General features: G+C 40.0%; 2 protein-coding genes across 2 annotated transcripts; both read left to right on the forward strand.

The window, feature by feature from the left end:
* Positions 1-11418: 11418 nt before the first annotated feature.
* LOC110738015 (glutathione S-transferase T3-like) lies at positions 11419-12567 on the forward strand. Its single transcript, XM_021918373.1, has one exon. It carries the CDS (start codon positions 11419-11421, stop codon positions 12565-12567), a length of 1149 nt encoding a protein of 382 aa, XP_021774065.1.
* Positions 12568-13109: 542 nt separating this feature from the next.
* LOC110738016 lies at positions 13110-13760 on the forward strand. The gene has a single exon (XM_021918374.1). The coding sequence runs from the start codon at positions 13110-13112 to the stop codon at positions 13758-13760; it is 651 nt and encodes a 216-aa protein (XP_021774066.1).
* Positions 13761-17292: the final 3532 nt, after the last annotated feature.

The following is a 17292-nucleotide window of genomic DNA, read 5'->3' on the forward strand; positions in this document are numbered from 1 at the left end:
TCAATCGTCCATTTCTTAGATGACCTCGATTAGGGATACTTTTCGATTTAATATTCAATGTTCACTTAACAGGTGTTTCTTTATCCAAGACATGGTCTTGATACCCTGTTTTGAATATTTCCGTAAATCGAATGGACTCATTATTTAATTTTAAACCACAATTAAATAGTAATGGAGTGAATGATAATTTTTGCACAAAAATTAATTACTCCATTAATGAATGGTTTCAATACAGTGTCTTACATTAAATATCCTATTTAATTAAAACACATTTACAGGGAATTTCAAAGCTAGTCTCCAACATGCCTGATTCCCATTGCCTCAATGTGCTTGTTGTGTTTCACCTGAGGCAGCGATTTAGTCTAAGGATCGGCCACATTTTCATCTGTGCCAATCTTACAAATTCTAATTTCACCTTCGGGTTTCCATTCCCTTATCATGTGAAATCGCCTTTGCACGTGTTTGACCTTCTGGTGTTCTCTCGACTCCCTAGCCTAAGCGATAGCTCCATTATTATCACAATAGAGGTCTATCGGTCCCTTGATTGAGGGTACAACACCAAATTCGCTAATGAACTTGCGAATCCAAACAGCTTCCTTGGCAGCTTCCGAAGCGGCCAAGTACTCGGCTTCAGTTGTAGAGTCTGCAGTGGTGCTCTGCTTAGCACTCTTCCAGCTAAACGCTCCTCCATTCAGACAGAATATGTACCCCGACTGTGACTTGAAGTCATCTCTGTCAGTCTGGAAGCTAGTGTCGGTGTAACCTTCAACAACCAGTTCTTTGTGGCCTTCATATACCAGGAATTTATCCTTGTTCCTTTTCAAGTACTTTAGGATATTCTTGGCCGCAGTCCAATGCGCCTCTCCTGGGTTCGATTGGTATCGACTCGTTGCACTCAGGACATACGATACATCTGGCCTTGTACATATCATGGCATACATGATCCATCCGATTAGCGAAGCATACGGGATCTGATTCATTCTTTCTCGCTCAACAGGTGTCTGCGGACACTGTTTCTTGCTGAGAGTTATGCCATGGGACATGGGTAAATGCCCTCTTTTGGAATTTTCCATGTTGAATCGAGCCAGTACTTTATCAATGTAAATACTCTGGCTTAATCCAATCATCCTCTTAGATCTATCCCTGTAGATCTTGATGCCCAATATGTATTGTGCCTCTCCTAATTCCTTCATTGAAAAGCACTTCCCCAACCAGCCCTTTACGGACTCCAATAATTTTGTGCTGTTTCCAATGAGCAGTATGTCATCGACATACAGGACTAAGAATGCAATATCACTCCCACTGACCTTCTTGTATACACAAGACTCATCTGGATTCTTGATAAAACCAAACTTCCTAATGGCTTCATCAAATCGCAGATTCCAACTTCTGCTGGCTTGCTTTAGTCAATAAATGGACTTTTTCAGCTTGCAAACCTTTCCAGCATTGCCTGGATCGATAAAACCTTCTGGCTTTGTTATATACACAGTTTCTTCCAAAATCCCATTAAGGAAGGCGATTTTGACATCCATTTTCCATATTTCGTAATCGTAATATGTAGCAATCGCTAGGATGATACGGACGGATTTTAGCATTGCAACTGGTGAAAAAGTTTCGTCATAGTCAATCCCGTGGACTTGTCTATAACCTTTTACCACCAGTCTAGCTTTGTATATCAATACATTTCCATCCTTGTCTGTCTTCACTTTGAAGATCCATTTGCAACCAATGGGTGTATAACCCTCGGGCAAATTCACCAAGTCCCAGACTTGATTTTCAGACATGGAGTCCATCTCGGATTTCATGGCCTCTTGCGATTTTGCAGAGTCGGGGCTCGTCATAGCTTGCTTGTATGTTACCAGATCATCACCATCCATAACTAGGATGTCCTGATCATCAGTTAAGACGATACCGAGGTATCTGTCTGGTTGAGATCTTTGCCGTTGCGACTTACGTAGGGTAGTCGGTTGAGCATTTACATTGTCCGTTTGACTCAGACCAATCTTCTTAGATGCTTCCAAAGTATCTAGATTGTCAGTTTTGTCAGGTTGACATTGTTGCTCGTCCTCTCAAACTTCATCGAGTTCGATTTTCCTCCCACTTGTCATTTTGGAAAGGTGATCCTTCTCCAAAAAGACACCATCACGAGCAACAAACACTTTGTTCTCGAATTTATTGTAGAAGTAATACCCTTTGGTTACTTTTGAATATCCCACAAAGAAACACTTATCCGATTTGGGGTGAATTTTGTCCGAAATTAATCGCTTGACATATGCTTCGCATCCCCAAATCTTGAGAAAAGACAACCTAGGAGGTTTCTTAGTCCATACTTCATATGGAGTCTTTTCAACAGCTTTTGACGGAGCTCTATTCAGTGTTAGTGTTGGTGTTTGTAGCGCATGTCCCCAGAACGAGATAGGGAGTTCACTAAGACCCATCATTGATCGAACCATGTCTAACAAGGTCCGATTTCTCTGTTCGGACACTCCGTTCCATTGAGGAGTTCCGGGAGGTGTCAACTCTGAAAGAATGCCATTTTCTTTCAAGTGATCGTCGAATTCATGGTTCAAATATTCGCCACCTTGATTTGATCGAAGTGCTTTAATTTTCTTGCCAAGTTGTTTTCAACTTCTTTCTGAAATTCTTTGAATTTCTCAAAGGATTCAGATTTATTCGACATTAAGTAGATATAGCCAAATCTACTATAATCGTCGGTGAAAGTGATGAAATATCAGTAACCTTGCCTTGCGGGTGTGCTCATAGGTCCACATACATCCGTGTGTATTAGACCTAATAAGTGACTTGCCCTTTCTCCCAACTTGGAGAATGGCTGTTTTATCATCTTGCCTAATAAGCATCCTTCGCAATTTTCAAACGAATCTAAGTCGAATGAGTCAAGAACACCTTCTTGAAGAAGTTTCTTGATGCCTTTGATGTTAATATGGCGAAGACGACAATGCCACAAGTAGGTTTGATTCGACTCGATGGTCTTAGCTTAGTGGTATCAACTTTTGTCTAATCATATGTAAAACATGCAATTTAATTGAACATAAATTTGTAAGACAAACTTGAAACAACTATTGTCAAAGTCTTACACTTGAAATTCCTAGGTGTCCAACACCATGGATCATAATATGTTCAAAGCATGATGAAAACTAGAAATAGTTTAATTACATGTCACAGACAAAATAATGCATGCAAGCACGACTGAAAACCATCTTAGTCATCTTCTTGCTCTTGCACCAACACTTGATAAGCTTCTCACTTGGTCCCTGAAAAGGAAACATTAAGTGAGTCATACTTGGTATCTAATACCTATGATAAGCTTAATCCACAAGTGTTAAGGAAGATACCTGAGGTGGTCGGAGTGATCCCCTCTTCCTTGAAGAGCATGCATTCCTTCTTGTAATGGCCTTGCATGCCACAATGGAAGCATCTCATCTTTGCCTTGATCTTCTTGAACTCCTTCTTCTTAGCTCTCAAGGGCCTTTTGGTCATTCCATAGGCAGTGGCTTGGCTAAGTAGTTGCACCACCTCCTTGAGGGAGTGTGTCTCCTTTCCCGCAGCGATATGCACTCTAAGTGCATCATAGCCCGAGTGCAGTGAAGCAAGCAAGATATGCCCCGCCATCTCATCTTTCAATGGAATTCCGAGAAGCTGCATGTGCTTGAAGAGCCTAGTCATACCAAGCACATGAGGTCGGAGGGGCATGTCGGGTCTCAATTTAGCATTGTAGACCTTGGTCCAAAACTGTCGCCTTTCCTTAGCAAGACATCCAACGTTTGGTGGCTTAATCCTCATGTTTGAGAGTGACCTAGTCAAGTCAAACACGAGTCCATCAAAGTTGCCATTGTCACTCTTGGTGACTCTTACATTGACAAAGTCCTCAAGTGCTTTGAGGAACATGTCCGGAAGGTAGGAGGAAAGAGTTACCTTCCAGTCTTCCGGGATGGAATTTGCCATGAGTCGTGAGACCCTTTTGCAATTGGAAGACCATTCTTCATGAGCCTCGTCGGTCATGATCGCTTTGGCAAAGAAGCTTGGAATAGGAGTATCAAGAGTATACTCCAAGGAACAATTCCGGAGAGTTCTCCTGAGTTCCTCCTCCCATTCCTTAAAGTTGACCAAGTTTAAGGGAAAGGCCAACTTTTCGGGGAGTTCCGGGCACATTTGGTTGTTGTTTGAGTTACTTGCAGACATTGTTCTACAATTGAAAGAATTTGAAGTGAAAAACCATTCATATATCAATAAGTTGAAATTTAAAGCGTTCATGCACATATTCGAACTTATTGAACATTTTATCCACGCATTTTAAGATTGTCCCTTATGGGCGAGAATAAAATGATTCCGAGATCCCAAAGATCAAGAAATGGTCAAGCATGCTTTGGCTTGTCTTAACCATTAAATATCTTAAGGTAAGCAATCCAATCGCTAATAGCTCCAAGCTACTCTCGGTTTGATAAAATGTCGCATCTAATGCATTCTTGACATTTTATCTCTTTTGCCATGACATCTAAGGACTCCTTACTGATATCGTTGAGCTTAACCAAGACAACTTGTATACCTAGTATACCTTACGTTCCTAGGGAAGTAGTGATGCCTCGCTTTGGCGTAATCCATCACATACGCGCATTAGTTCGGTAAGTGTTGTCCTTGGAACGACAAATTTTAGCTCAATATTATTAAGGGACCAAGGGTTTCTATGTTGGTTGATTTAAGTGAACTTAACTAATCATCGCAACATAATAGAAATCATAGGCATGCATCTAGAAATCATATATATAATAGCAATATATAAGGCATAAAATAGATGAATTTGGCAACTAGCATGACCCCTTGAAATCTTCAATTTCCATGGTATTCATCTTGGCTCGTCTTCGTCGAAACGCCGTCTTGAGACATCTTTGCCAAAATGAAATAAAAGAAGCTGGCTAGAACGACTAAGATTAATCTAATTAGTACAAAAATACTTAACGGTTCGCAGACCGTATTTAGATTTACAAAAATACATAACGGAACGCAGTCCGTATTTTCTATCCTAGTCGGGCCCCACTAGTTGCCATTTTCAAAGAACCTGTTTTGAAAGCAATCTTTCATTCACCCGTTCACTATTTGTGAACGACCCATGCAATTTTTACGAAATACATAATTAAACACGCAAAACTAGTAACTAACTTAGGTCGTTAATCCAGTTAACGCGCCTAATTAAAACTAGTCAAAGTGGTTTAATCCATTATTTCAACATGGAATTTAGGGTTAGAGTTCCAATCATTTAAACCTTTAAAGATTAGAACTTTAGCATTACTTGGGAACTTAAAATACAAAATCACAACAAGTTTTCACACCTTATTGCAATTTATTTGCAAAATTTGTGAAAAACAAGTTTATGTGATAACTTAGTATATCAACTTAAGCACTAATAAACACTCCATTAATATGATCAAGGATATTTTAAAACCAGTAGATTAGTGATGCAAATGTGCATTTAATCTAACCTTGTAATGCTTGCATTAATCAAGGCTTAAAAAGAGTTAAAATTTTTGTTGAAAAACGAAAAACCCCAGAAAAATTGGGTTTCTGGTTCGAATTTGGCTTTAGGACAATCCTAAAGGGAATGAAACAGATCCAGAATGTCGATTCCACCCAAAAATCACTATTTTTGAGCCAAAATCTGGGTTCGACGGCTAAATCGAAAATAAAATCGAGTTTTAAAAAATTAATTAAAACGAGCATCTAATCTAATTAGATGAACATGAACCAGAAAAATTAAATTCTTTAAAACACCTTAATTAAACAATAATTGCAAAAAATTAAAAGGAGCGTGGCTCCGATACCGCTGTAGGGTTTTGTAGTGACCCGACACTACGCCAAAGGAAACCCACCAAGACCCGCCCCTTAATTAAAGCAATTAAACAAGCATAATAAACTTAAATAGGGCTGCGATAGCGCCTAGGCATGATGCCAAGGCTGTGTTGGCGCGCCTGGTGCTAGCAATAGCCAGCCATGGTGCCTAACCATCATGCTAGGGCTGCGACAGCTCCTAGGCATGATGCTAGGGCTGCCATGGCGCGCCTAGTGCCTATGATGAGCTAGCCTAGCCTAGTTATGGCTACGCTCATACTTGTCGATTGTGATTTTGCGACGCTCGGTCTCGACGCCCTAGGCTCCATTTCCGACGTCTGTATTCGTAAAACTCTGTCGACTCATTAAATCCTTTTGGATTAATTCGTCGTCTCGGATCGGTGATTCGATTGGGTTCGACCCGAAGGGTTCAGTTAAGATTAAGTTGTAATATCAATTGTACCTTGATATTACTGATCGGAAGCGGCCTCCACCTAGGCATTCCGATCACTTGACCTTACTGAAGAATTAGCTCTGTAATAATTATGAACCCTTTATCGGAAGAATACACTTGTTGGAAGGACACCATTCCTTTCACGTGGCATCAAAGAAGACCTCCTCTTCTTCTGTAAAGGCAATAATTTCTTCCACGGAAAGTTCTTCAATAGGCTTAATAAGAAGTGATGGATCAAAAGGATCTTGATTGTCAGAGATGGCCAATGTATCAGAAAGTGGAGAGGTAATGATACTTGGCTTTTTACTAGCAGGAGGCACAGAGAGCTTATTGTTATCAATCAAATATTGGATAGCCACTTTCAGTTTCCAACAACTCTCAGTAGTGTGGCCCCTACCTTGATGGAACTTGCAGCGAGCATTAGGATTCCAGTTAGGTAACCTCTTTTCAGGTGCAGGATCTTAAATAGGTCCAATAAGGGTGATGAGTCCCTTGGCATGGAGAAGATCAAAGGCGGTGTCATAGCTCATCCCAATAGGGGTGAAATCTTTCCTTAGTTGCCTTTCCAGCCACTATTGTTACTATTGTTAGCAGCTTTCGATTTTATAAGGTCGTCTTCTATGTCAATGCCTATGTTGTAGACGGCCTTGAAAATGTTCAAAGTTTGATACTTCAAATGCTTTTGATACTTTTCTTGGAGATTTCTAATGAACATTCTCACAGACTCTTTCTCACTTGGAACTTCAATCATTTTGGCATAAGTTTCCTTCCACCTATTCTAAAATGCAGTGAAGCCTTCATTTTCTTTTTTTTTAAGAATTTCAAGTTTTCTATGATCAGTTTCTACTTGAATATTATATTTGCATTTATCAATGAGAACATGTGTAATATATCCCAAGTAGAAATTTTCTCAGCACCTATAGAGAAGAACCATGTTGGCATATTGGTTCTAAGAAGAGAGAAAAAAGCGTGGGGAAGACCTTTTTATCAATCCCTTTGATCTCCATGATTGTCTCGAAAGCTTTCAAGTGAAAATAAGGATTGTCAGTAGCTTTGAACTTAGGAATGTCATTGGGAGAGAACTTATGCGGAAGAAGGTCTTTGTCCACTAAGATCCCTTTAGAGCTTATGCCAAGGTACTTATAGTCATTGGAGATTTGACATAAACTGTTTTCGATGCACTTGATTGACTCGGGTGGTACTTGCTTATTAGGATCCTCAGCCTTCTTCATTCGAGTGCTGAGTCCTTTCATCATTTTAGCAAGACCCTCCACGGTCTTTTGGAGTTTGTCAACATCTTCTTGTTTAGTTGCCATTGGTTTTACCTTTCTTCTTGTTCAAACTAGGCTTTAGAAAAGGAGTACTTGAACAAAAGTGTTGTCTTGAATCGAGTTCCCTTCTTTTCTCGACCAAGCGCTGTAAAAATTAAACCATTGACTCTTTTAATGACTTGACTCTAATTGACTCGTACTTTTATTGGGTTGAAAAGAAAAACATGGGTGCATATTTTGTGGGAATCAAGCAAGCGAGACAAGTTTTTCAAACAACATAGTTCATGTTGGGAGGATAATATCCGACTTACCCCTGAAAAAAATGATGGAAAACAATGCATGCAAGACTCTAAGCATGGTCATGGTTTAAAAAGAATATGTACAAAGTGTGTGTAAGGACTCGTGAGTGAAAGTGATATGTTCAAGACTCGTGTGATGACCACGGGACTAGATATGTGGTTGGACTCAAACAAGACCAAGTAAAGACCATGTTTATACATTAAACTAAATAATCGTAGCAGCGGGACTCGATGCGGAGACTCATAAAGAAAGCGGTTGAACCATCGCATGACAATGGAACTATCGCAAGACGATGGTTCCATCGCAGTGCGATAGGTCTATCGCGACGCGATGGTCACCAACGTTCTGCACCACAAACCAAAGTGGTGCGCCGAAACTGGAGCATCACTGTGACATGTTTTTCAGTCGTTCTTTCAAAGGTTTAAGCCTGAAAATCTACTAGGTCGAGCATATTTAGACTTTAAGTTCAAATTAATCAACCAATTGAATTGAGCAAAGTCCTTTTAGTCCTTGGTTAGTTTGTTTAGACATATTCAGAAGAAACAAGTCAACATGAAGGGTTAGTTTAATCACAAACAAAGGGTTAGTTTAATCAGAAACAAGGTATGCACAAGTAAGATATGCACAAGTAGTCAAATAGTCACAATATGATGCAATGAGTTTTCCACTTAACCATGGCTCTAGTTCTCTAAGGTCAAGGATTATAGTGTCCAAGAGGGTCCATGGTTAAGAGTCCGGATGCATCGCACGGAAGCCTTAACTTAAAAGGGTTGGCACGATGGACGGGACCCCGCGAGTTAAACTCAACTCCATAGTTTGGTGAATTCAATAAAAACGGATGCACCCATTATTGCACGGAGCGTTTATTAGGGTGGACGGGGCGTGAATTCCCAAGGGCTAAAACCATATGTAAAACACATATGGGTTCAGAAAGGTCGAAAAACGTTAATTAGTAAGTAAAATCGTCGAGACAGTACTAGAATCGGACGAAACAAGAAGACAGAATTCAGGCACAGAATCTCCAGATCGCATCGCTGGACGGAAGAGACCATCGTCTAGCGATAACTCCATCGATGTGCGATGAAGCTGTCGTCTGGCTTTGCTCGCTAACGTCCTGCGATGGCTCTGACGTTATGCGGCAGTTTCAATTTTCGATGTTTTTTCCAATTTTTTGTAGCATCTTTTCGATTCTAGTTGTGAAAAATACTTCAAGCCTTTCCTACGTGTATGTCCTATGTTTTTGACGCATTACAGATGGTCTTTCCAATGCGAACCTTTTTATGCTTATTCCACAATGTTAATCAAAATTACGCACATGAATATCTAGAATCTTTCAAGTCTCATCCACTCATTCTAAATCAATTGCTAAAATAATTTTAGGAATCAATTTAGATTTCCTCCCTAGCAGAGTTGCCAAAAAAAGTATAGGGAATTTTTTTAACTCATTTTTGAGCCTTACTGTGGTTCATGCTTTTAGGCATGGCGTCGTTCCAAGGAAAAGAAGCTAGAGATAAACGACTCGCCAACAAGTTTTAGGAACTTGTAAATCGTTCATGTGTGTGAAGGTTATACCTCATTCACGATCACGGAGATCGCTAACTCCAAAGTGGGCCGGAACCATGACTGGATGTTTGAGGATGATGGTGCAAACCCAACCTAAAAGAGATTGAACCCACCCTAAATAGGCCTCTACTCAATTCTTATGATATTCATGTGCGCTTTTCGATCAATGTACATACATCAAGCTAATCCTAAACTTGTTTAATCTACATCGGTTGATTATTAATGCACAATGAAATATATTATTGGTGATCACTTGAATAGAAATCATATTAAACCTAATCTCAAATTATTAATTATCTTATTATGCGTGATTTCAAATACAAATTCCCTTTAAACCTGCAAAAAGGGGCGTGATCAAGCAATAACCATAAATCATTAACAATCAAGCAACATATGATTAATACAACAATCATCATCATAAGAACATCATCAAAACATCGTTAGTAGTAAGATCCTAGGCATGATACTAAACAGATTAATAACAACTCTTAGCATGTCACTAATAAGAAAATCAAAGTGTTATCCTAAAAATGATAATAGAAATCATAGAGACATCCTAACATGATACTAGGAATTAAAATAACATCCCAAACATGATTTCTACTCCAAAATCAAAGAATAATAATAAGAGCACTAGCAATGGTGAGAAATTTTTTTGCTCATGATCATTTTTTGTGAGGAAAAAAAATGATCAATGGTTACAATGGTGAGAAATTTGTTAAAATGGAAAAAAAAAGCCCATGAGCAAAACCAAAAATGCTCAAAACTTGAGCATTTTTTGTGATGAACAGTAACTCAAGTGAGGCCCACACCTGGTAGACCCACTAAAAAAATTTCGGCCACCCCACCATCAAAACGACGCGTTTTGATGAAGCTCCCTCAAAGGTGCGCCTCAAAATGCGTCGTTTTGAGGTTGAAAATTTAAAAAAAGAAAAGATCTCAGCTTCTGACGCGTGCAGCAAGGCGAATCAGGAGAAGACATGTGGCGTGTGCAGCAAGCTAGCCAATCAAAAAATTATAGCCGTTTCCAACGGTTATATATTTGTAACGTATTTTCTGAAAAATATATTTTAAAAAAAAAAAATTACCAACGGTCATAAAATTAAATTCTCTATAAATAGACATGCATTTTGATATATTTTGATATAATTTCGTAAACACTTTAAATCCTCCAAATTTTAATTTGTAGAAGAATATTGTTGTTGCAATTCAGCCATATTGAGGTAAAAAACAAAATTAATTTTTAAAATCAGTTATATAATATAAGTAGTATACATGTGATTTTTAAAAAAAAAAAAAAAAATTGTAGGCCATGTAATTATATTGCAATATGTAATTAAACAAAGTTGTGTATATTTTGTCCATAAATTTCTAAATTTGTAGTTATTAAAGTGTGGCAATTATTGGTTAATTTTTTTTGCTACATATAAATATAGTTACATATAATTAGTATATATGTGATTTTATGGAAAAAAAAATTATAGGCCACGAAATTAAATTGCATTATGTAATTAAACAAAGTTGTGTAAATTTTCTCCATAAATTACTAAATTTGTAGTTATTTAAAGTGTTGCGATTATTGCTTAATTTTTTTTGCTATATATAAATGTAGTTACATAATAAAATTAGAATATGTTTGGTTTTTTGGAAAAAAATCAATATTATAGGCCACGAAATTATATTGCATTATGTTATTAAACAAAGTTGTGTATATTTTCTCAATAAATTTCTAAATTTATAGTTCTTAAAGTGTTGCAATTATTGGTTAATTATTTTTTTGAATATGTACATGTAGTTATGTGTTAAAATTAGTATATATGTTATATTGTGAGAAAAAAAAAATTATATTGTACGGCATGTAATATAGTAGGATTATACAATTGAAGAAAGTTGTTGATATTTTTTTGGATTTGTTGTCATTTTAATTTGTTTTTTGAGTAAATGTTTGTAACGATATTTATCTTTTGTTTTTTGATGTAGAATTTTTTAATGGATCCAAACAACCCAAATTTTCGTCAACAATTTTCGGGTTTTAGTGATGATTTCCTAACTAATCCCGAGTTTCAATTGCTCTTGCAAAGAACGGGCAATATGTCTTCACGACCACCTCCACTACATCAGACACCCACTGAGGTTCCCCTACAAAACCCTGCTAATGAAGATCGTACACCTGAAACTGATCTTGGTAGTAACACACTCTTCGATGAGAGCGAAGAGGAAAGCGTACCAGAGACGCCGCAGTATCCTCCTCCACCAGTTCGCTTGTTGGAACCCAACCAAGTTCCTGCACGAGCTACCCGTATTTGGTCTGTTGCGGAAGATGAAGCTCTGATTGGGTTGTACTTGCAGATTAGCGAGGATGCTATTAAAAGTACAAGCCAAAAAGCAACTAGCCTATGGCGCAATGTACACGCAGCATATCAAACTTTGCATACGCAAAAGCCGCATATAATTCCGTCAAGGCCTATTAAGAGTCTAACGTCGCACTGGAGAAGGTTGGCAGCGGACACACTGCAATGGATATCTTGCTATGATGAAGCAAGTAGACTTCCGGAGGGAGGGAGTGGTTACAATGAAGCTGATCGTATAAAAAGTGCGGCGAAGCTTTTTCATGTCGCCCAAGGTCGCAATTTCACTTTTCCTCACGCAATTGAAATGCTTAACAAGGATCCAAAGTGGAGACCAAAGCTGAGATGGTCAATGTCATTGAAGGAAAGAAAAGCCGCTTGTGATGCTGAGGAAGAAGGTAGTGCTGGAAGTGGGAAGAGGTCCAGAGATGATGTAGAGGATGAAACCCCTACGGATGGTTTTTCATCTGGCGGTTTACAACGACCCGAGGGTGTCAAGAAGGAAAAGGCGAAGCGTAAAGGGAAAGCAGTAGCAACAGAAAGTGGTTCGTCTGAGCTTAGCGAACGAGTGAAGGAATTCGCTACAATTCACGAGAGGGAGGCCATTCTAAAGGAAGAGAGGATCAAAATTGAAAAAGACAAGGAACAGAGGAAAAGGGAGGAACTTGACATTCATAAGATGAAAACCTGGTTTGATATGGTGCAAGCTCTGAAGAATTCGCCTACGCCACTCAATCCTGAAGAAGAGTCGTACAAGAATTTTTTACTGGGTAAATTACAAGGCCTTTAACATGTTTGGTTGTAGTCTTTTATTTATTTAGCGCAATTTAGTCTTTTATTTTTAAGTTGTATTAGTGGTGTGGTTAATCTCAATGTAAGATGTACACTTGTATTATGATTTTCCAATATTGAATGACAAGTTGTTTAACAAGTTGATTTAAGTTGCCATTCATACCGACATAATTGCTTTAAATCTTTTTCATTGTGTAGTCACAGCTTTCTGATTTTACTTTATCAGAATGCTTTAACTTTGTGTCATTGATACCGACATAATTACAATAAATCTTTGTCATTGTATAGCCACGTTTTCCTATATTCACTTTATCAGAATGCTTTACCTTTGTGTCATTGATACCAACATTATTGCACTCAAGACTTGTCACTGTCAACTGGCATAGTATACCTATTCCGTGGTTGAAAATTTGATTCTTGTACTTGGTGTGGTCATTCAGATTTGTAACCACATATTTATATGATATTTTTTCTATATATAGTAGGCATGGCACATATCCACAACCACACCCCTTCATCGAGTAACAATATTAATACGAGATGTATTCTAGACCATCATCAAGCTCAAGTTCAAGCTCATCATCTTCAAATACTGAAGAATATGACCAACTTGTTGATGAACTCTTCACATACCAACCCCCATCTGTCCTCATGCCCCAAACACAATCCCAACACTCTTCAAAAAAACCTAGAGGGGGTACGAATATAAGAGATAGGGAAATTGGACATGCCAGGTTGTTTAATGATTACTTTTCCGATAATCCTGTGTACAACACCACCCAATTTAGAAGAAGATTTCGTATGCAACGACCTTTGTTTGTACGTATAATGAACAAGGTCGTTGAAGGTGATGTTTACTTCCAGCAGCGTAGGGATGCAGCTGGAAGGTTAGGTTTATCACCTCTGCAAAAATGTACAGCGGCGATAAGAATGTTAGGCTACGGCATGGCTGCGGACGCCGTGGATGAGTACGTTCGGATCAGTGAGTCAACCGCTCGAGTTGCCCTTCAACGTTTTTGTACCGGTGTCATTGAGCAGTTCGGAACCGAGTACATGCGAAACCGTACAACTGATGAATTGGCCAGAATACTGCATCAAAATGAACTGCGTGGTTTTCCAGGCATGATAGGTAGCATTGATTGCATGCATTGGGAATGGAAGAACTGTCCAACGGCATGGAAAGCGCAGTAAGCCGGTAGGAACAAGAAAGCAACGCTAATATTGGAAGCCGTTGCAGATCAGGATTTATGGATATGGCATTCCTTCTTTGGGATTCCTAGATCTTGTAATGACCTAATGTCTTATACCGTTCCCCAGTGTTCGATGAGGTTCTGCATGGTCGAGCTCCTCTGGTAAATTTTACCGTTAACGGCCATGAATACAACATGGCATATTACTTAGGCGACGATATTTATCCGAAGTGAGCAAATTTTGTTCAGGGTATCACAACCCCTCAACTTCAAAAAGATAAATTGTTCGCTGACGACCAGGCTTCTGCTCGAAAGGACGTTGAAAGAGCATTCGGTGTTTTACAAGCTTGATTTGCAATAATACGAAAACCGTCACTGGCGTACGATGAGGACATACTACGAGACATAATGAAAGCATGTATCGTTATGCACAACATGATTGTTGAAGATGAGCGCCACAACTACACTCGAGCCGAAGTTCTAAGAGCCTTCTACGAAGAAGATCAACAAGAATCAACACCAGCATCAACATCTACAACACCACCGTTTGAATTCAACGTAGGCCGACCTACCAACTTTGACTTCAACGCATTTCTACAGCGAAAAGCTTCCCTCCGTGACAGAGAAATTCATCTATCTCTGAAACGTGATTTAGTCGAACATATTTGGCAAGGATACGGGCCACGTAATTAGGGAGAAATTAGCACGACTTAAATAAAACCAAGTACTATGGCGTAGCTACTTTTCCGTACGCAGTCGAGTTATTTTTTAGTTGTTGTGTTTATTTTATTTCCTAAGTTTAATTACGCATGACGTTGCAAATGTAATTGGTTTCTAGTATTGTACCGCTTTTAAAATAAATAAAAACATTTAACAAATTTTGAGCTTTTTTTTACTATTTTTTTTATATAACGTACTTTTACGACAAATTTTAACGATAAAAAAGACAAAAATAAAAAATATAAGTTACACAAATTTAAACTAGTTTTTATTTATTTGGAGTAACATTGTTAAAATATAAATGAAATAAATAAATAAAGAAGTGTTGTGTAGGAGAGGGAAAGTAATGGTGGGGTATTTAAAAAGTAAAAGAGAGAGAGTAGTGGGTGGGCATTTTTTTTGCTCACCATTGGGAGAGAAAATGGGAAAAAAATTTGCCCATAAGCAAAAGTGATTTGTTGAGAGAGAAAGTGGGTAGAGAGAGAGTAGGTGAGCATTTTTTTTGCTCACCATTGAGAGTGGTCTAAGGGTGTCTAAATTACTCACTTTGATGCCTCAACCTTCTTCCTATTAAAACAATACACACGTTAGTAAATGCAACGCCCCGACTTCTCGTAACCTTAATTGACGTTACTGGACCATACTTAACTCGTCATTCGCAGCGGAATTAATCATAATCATAGATAATATCGTAACCTGTGGGTTATGGGCCCAAATAAACATACTCCTTAATGAGTAATGTTTCGGGGTTTTCTAATGTCCTGCGGGAGAGTTACAATTCCGAGACTGAAACCGGACGCATGTACCTGCAAAACAACGGAGACTCCTGGTGGTGGGAGCTCCGCCTCCAACGGTCAAGTTAGTACTTTATTAAGGAGTAATTAATGCGGAAATTAAAGTGATTGGGTCTCTCTAGGTGAGAGTGTTTAATGTAGGTAATCTGCTTTTTTAGCGTGATCAGCCTGTTATTCATGTAATCTCCCTTAATGAGGATTAAGGGAGGTATTTATAACCTTGGGAAACGTGCTAATCCTAGGTTTAGGTTAACCTAGGGCTGATTGGGCTTCCCTCGGAAGTTGGGCCTGGGTGGCCGGTTTCTCCATTAGGCATGGAGTATGCCACGTGTCATGACATAATAGGTCCAAGGTGGACAAATAAGCGGGTGCCACGTGGCAAGCCCTGACAGTTCCAACTGAGGGACACTTGGCAGGACATGATTGGCCCACGTGGCGCATTCCGATTGGTGGGAGCAAAATCCCCTAATCATTTGCCCCTCACAGGTGGCACGTGACTGATCACGTGTTACCTGTGACAGGTGTCGCACTGTAACAGGCGACGACCTGCTACAAGTGTCACTCGGCGAAAGGCCGAGAGATTCTCCCGCCCAAATTATGAATTCTGGAAGTGACCCTTCGCCTTCTCACTTCGCCTATATATAAGGGAGTGTTGACTTCAGTCATTTTCACACTTGAGAACTTTGTGAGAGAACATTCGGACCCCTGAACTTGCTCTGACATTTTGGACTCTTTCTGCCTACCGCCTGCTCTAACAAGCCGAGTGCAAAGGATTTTCAGAACTTCATCAACCGTCACTCGTTCAGGTAACCGTCGGTTTTCTTACTCTTAATTTTCTCTTTATTCTTTTTTGAAATGGCACCACGGAAGCACACGTTACGACCTAGGTTAGTGATCAGCCGGTCACCGGGGATGGCTGAATCTAGGACTAGGAGTGCCACCTGCCCTTTTCTGGACCCATCTTTGCCCTTTATACAAAGTCCGACTGTATCTGTGTCTATGCAGCGCAGATGGCCAGAACAAAAAAGACTGCCAGGAACCCAAATTCAGACGGCTCCTCCCACAGGGTGCCGATTAGTAAAACATCTGACCAGGCGCCAGATGCGGAAGTGAAACAAAGCGGCTTGAAAGCCGGCAGTTCTGAGGGAGGAGTCAAAGTGACCCCTTCCCTTTTTACAGTTGACAATACTTCATTCTCTCCTGCTCCTTTTAAAGGAGAGGAGGCGGGCCCCTCCGGGAGAGGGGAGGAGTCGTCCTCTTCGGACTCGTTAGAGGACGATTCCGAGTCTAGCTCTTCTGGCCATGCTTCTTTGGACACAGAAGAGAAAAACAGTCGCCTGCAAGAGGCGAGGCTTTCTCACGCAGTTGAGAAGGGGGACGATTGGGCGGAGCCATCCGCCTCTTACCGAGAGCAAAATACCCCCTACTACTGCACGGTACCTCGGGGCCGGATCACGGCCATGCAAGAGAAAGTGGAGAGCTTTATCGCAAACCACACAATGGGCCCCGGCTTTTTAGTGTTTGTGCCGGATCCAGAAGACACAGTCATCTGGCCGGCTGGTACCAGTTATGATAGCGCCTGCTTTGGCTGCTACGAGGTGGTCATCAAGGCTGGGCTGCGCTTCCCACTACATCCGGCTGTTCAGCAGATCTTGGATGGGTATGAGTTGTGGTTATGGCAGTTAGCCCCAAACTCCTAGGTCAATGTACTCGGCTATGTTCAGGTGGTCATCAACTACCCCTGCACTGCGTCCCGAGCTTCAAATGGCTCTACGACGAGTATTTTTTGGCCGCCTGTGGCCTCAGCAGTCGGTGCTCAAGAGGTAGCCGGCCTGTCGTACTCTGTTGTTCCATGCATTTCTTGTTATGACTTTTATTAACTTTGCTATTTGTTTTTGCAGCGGACGCCATGAGCAAAATTACCGCCTCCAAGACTGCGGCGGCCATGTTGCGGGCCTCCATCATGCAACAGTCTTCAACCGACTCTCCCAACAAGGGGGCCCCTTGGTGGGCTTCGAA

This window comes from Chenopodium quinoa, unplaced genomic scaffold, assembly GCF_001683475.1.
Source record: "Chenopodium quinoa cultivar QQ74 unplaced genomic scaffold, ASM168347v1, whole genome shotgun sequence".
Taxonomy (NCBI): Eukaryota; Viridiplantae; Streptophyta; class Magnoliopsida; order Caryophyllales; family Amaranthaceae; genus Chenopodium; species Chenopodium quinoa.

What these genes read in the sequence shown, in the direction of transcription:
- LOC110738015 (XM_021918373.1), top strand. Translation starts at nt 11,419, where the DNA reads ATGGATCCAAACAACCCAAATTTTCGTCAACAATTTTCGGGTTTTAGT.
- LOC110738016 (XM_021918374.1), top strand. Translation starts at nt 13,110, where the DNA reads ATGTATTCTAGACCATCATCAAGCTCAAGTTCAAGCTCATCATCTTCA.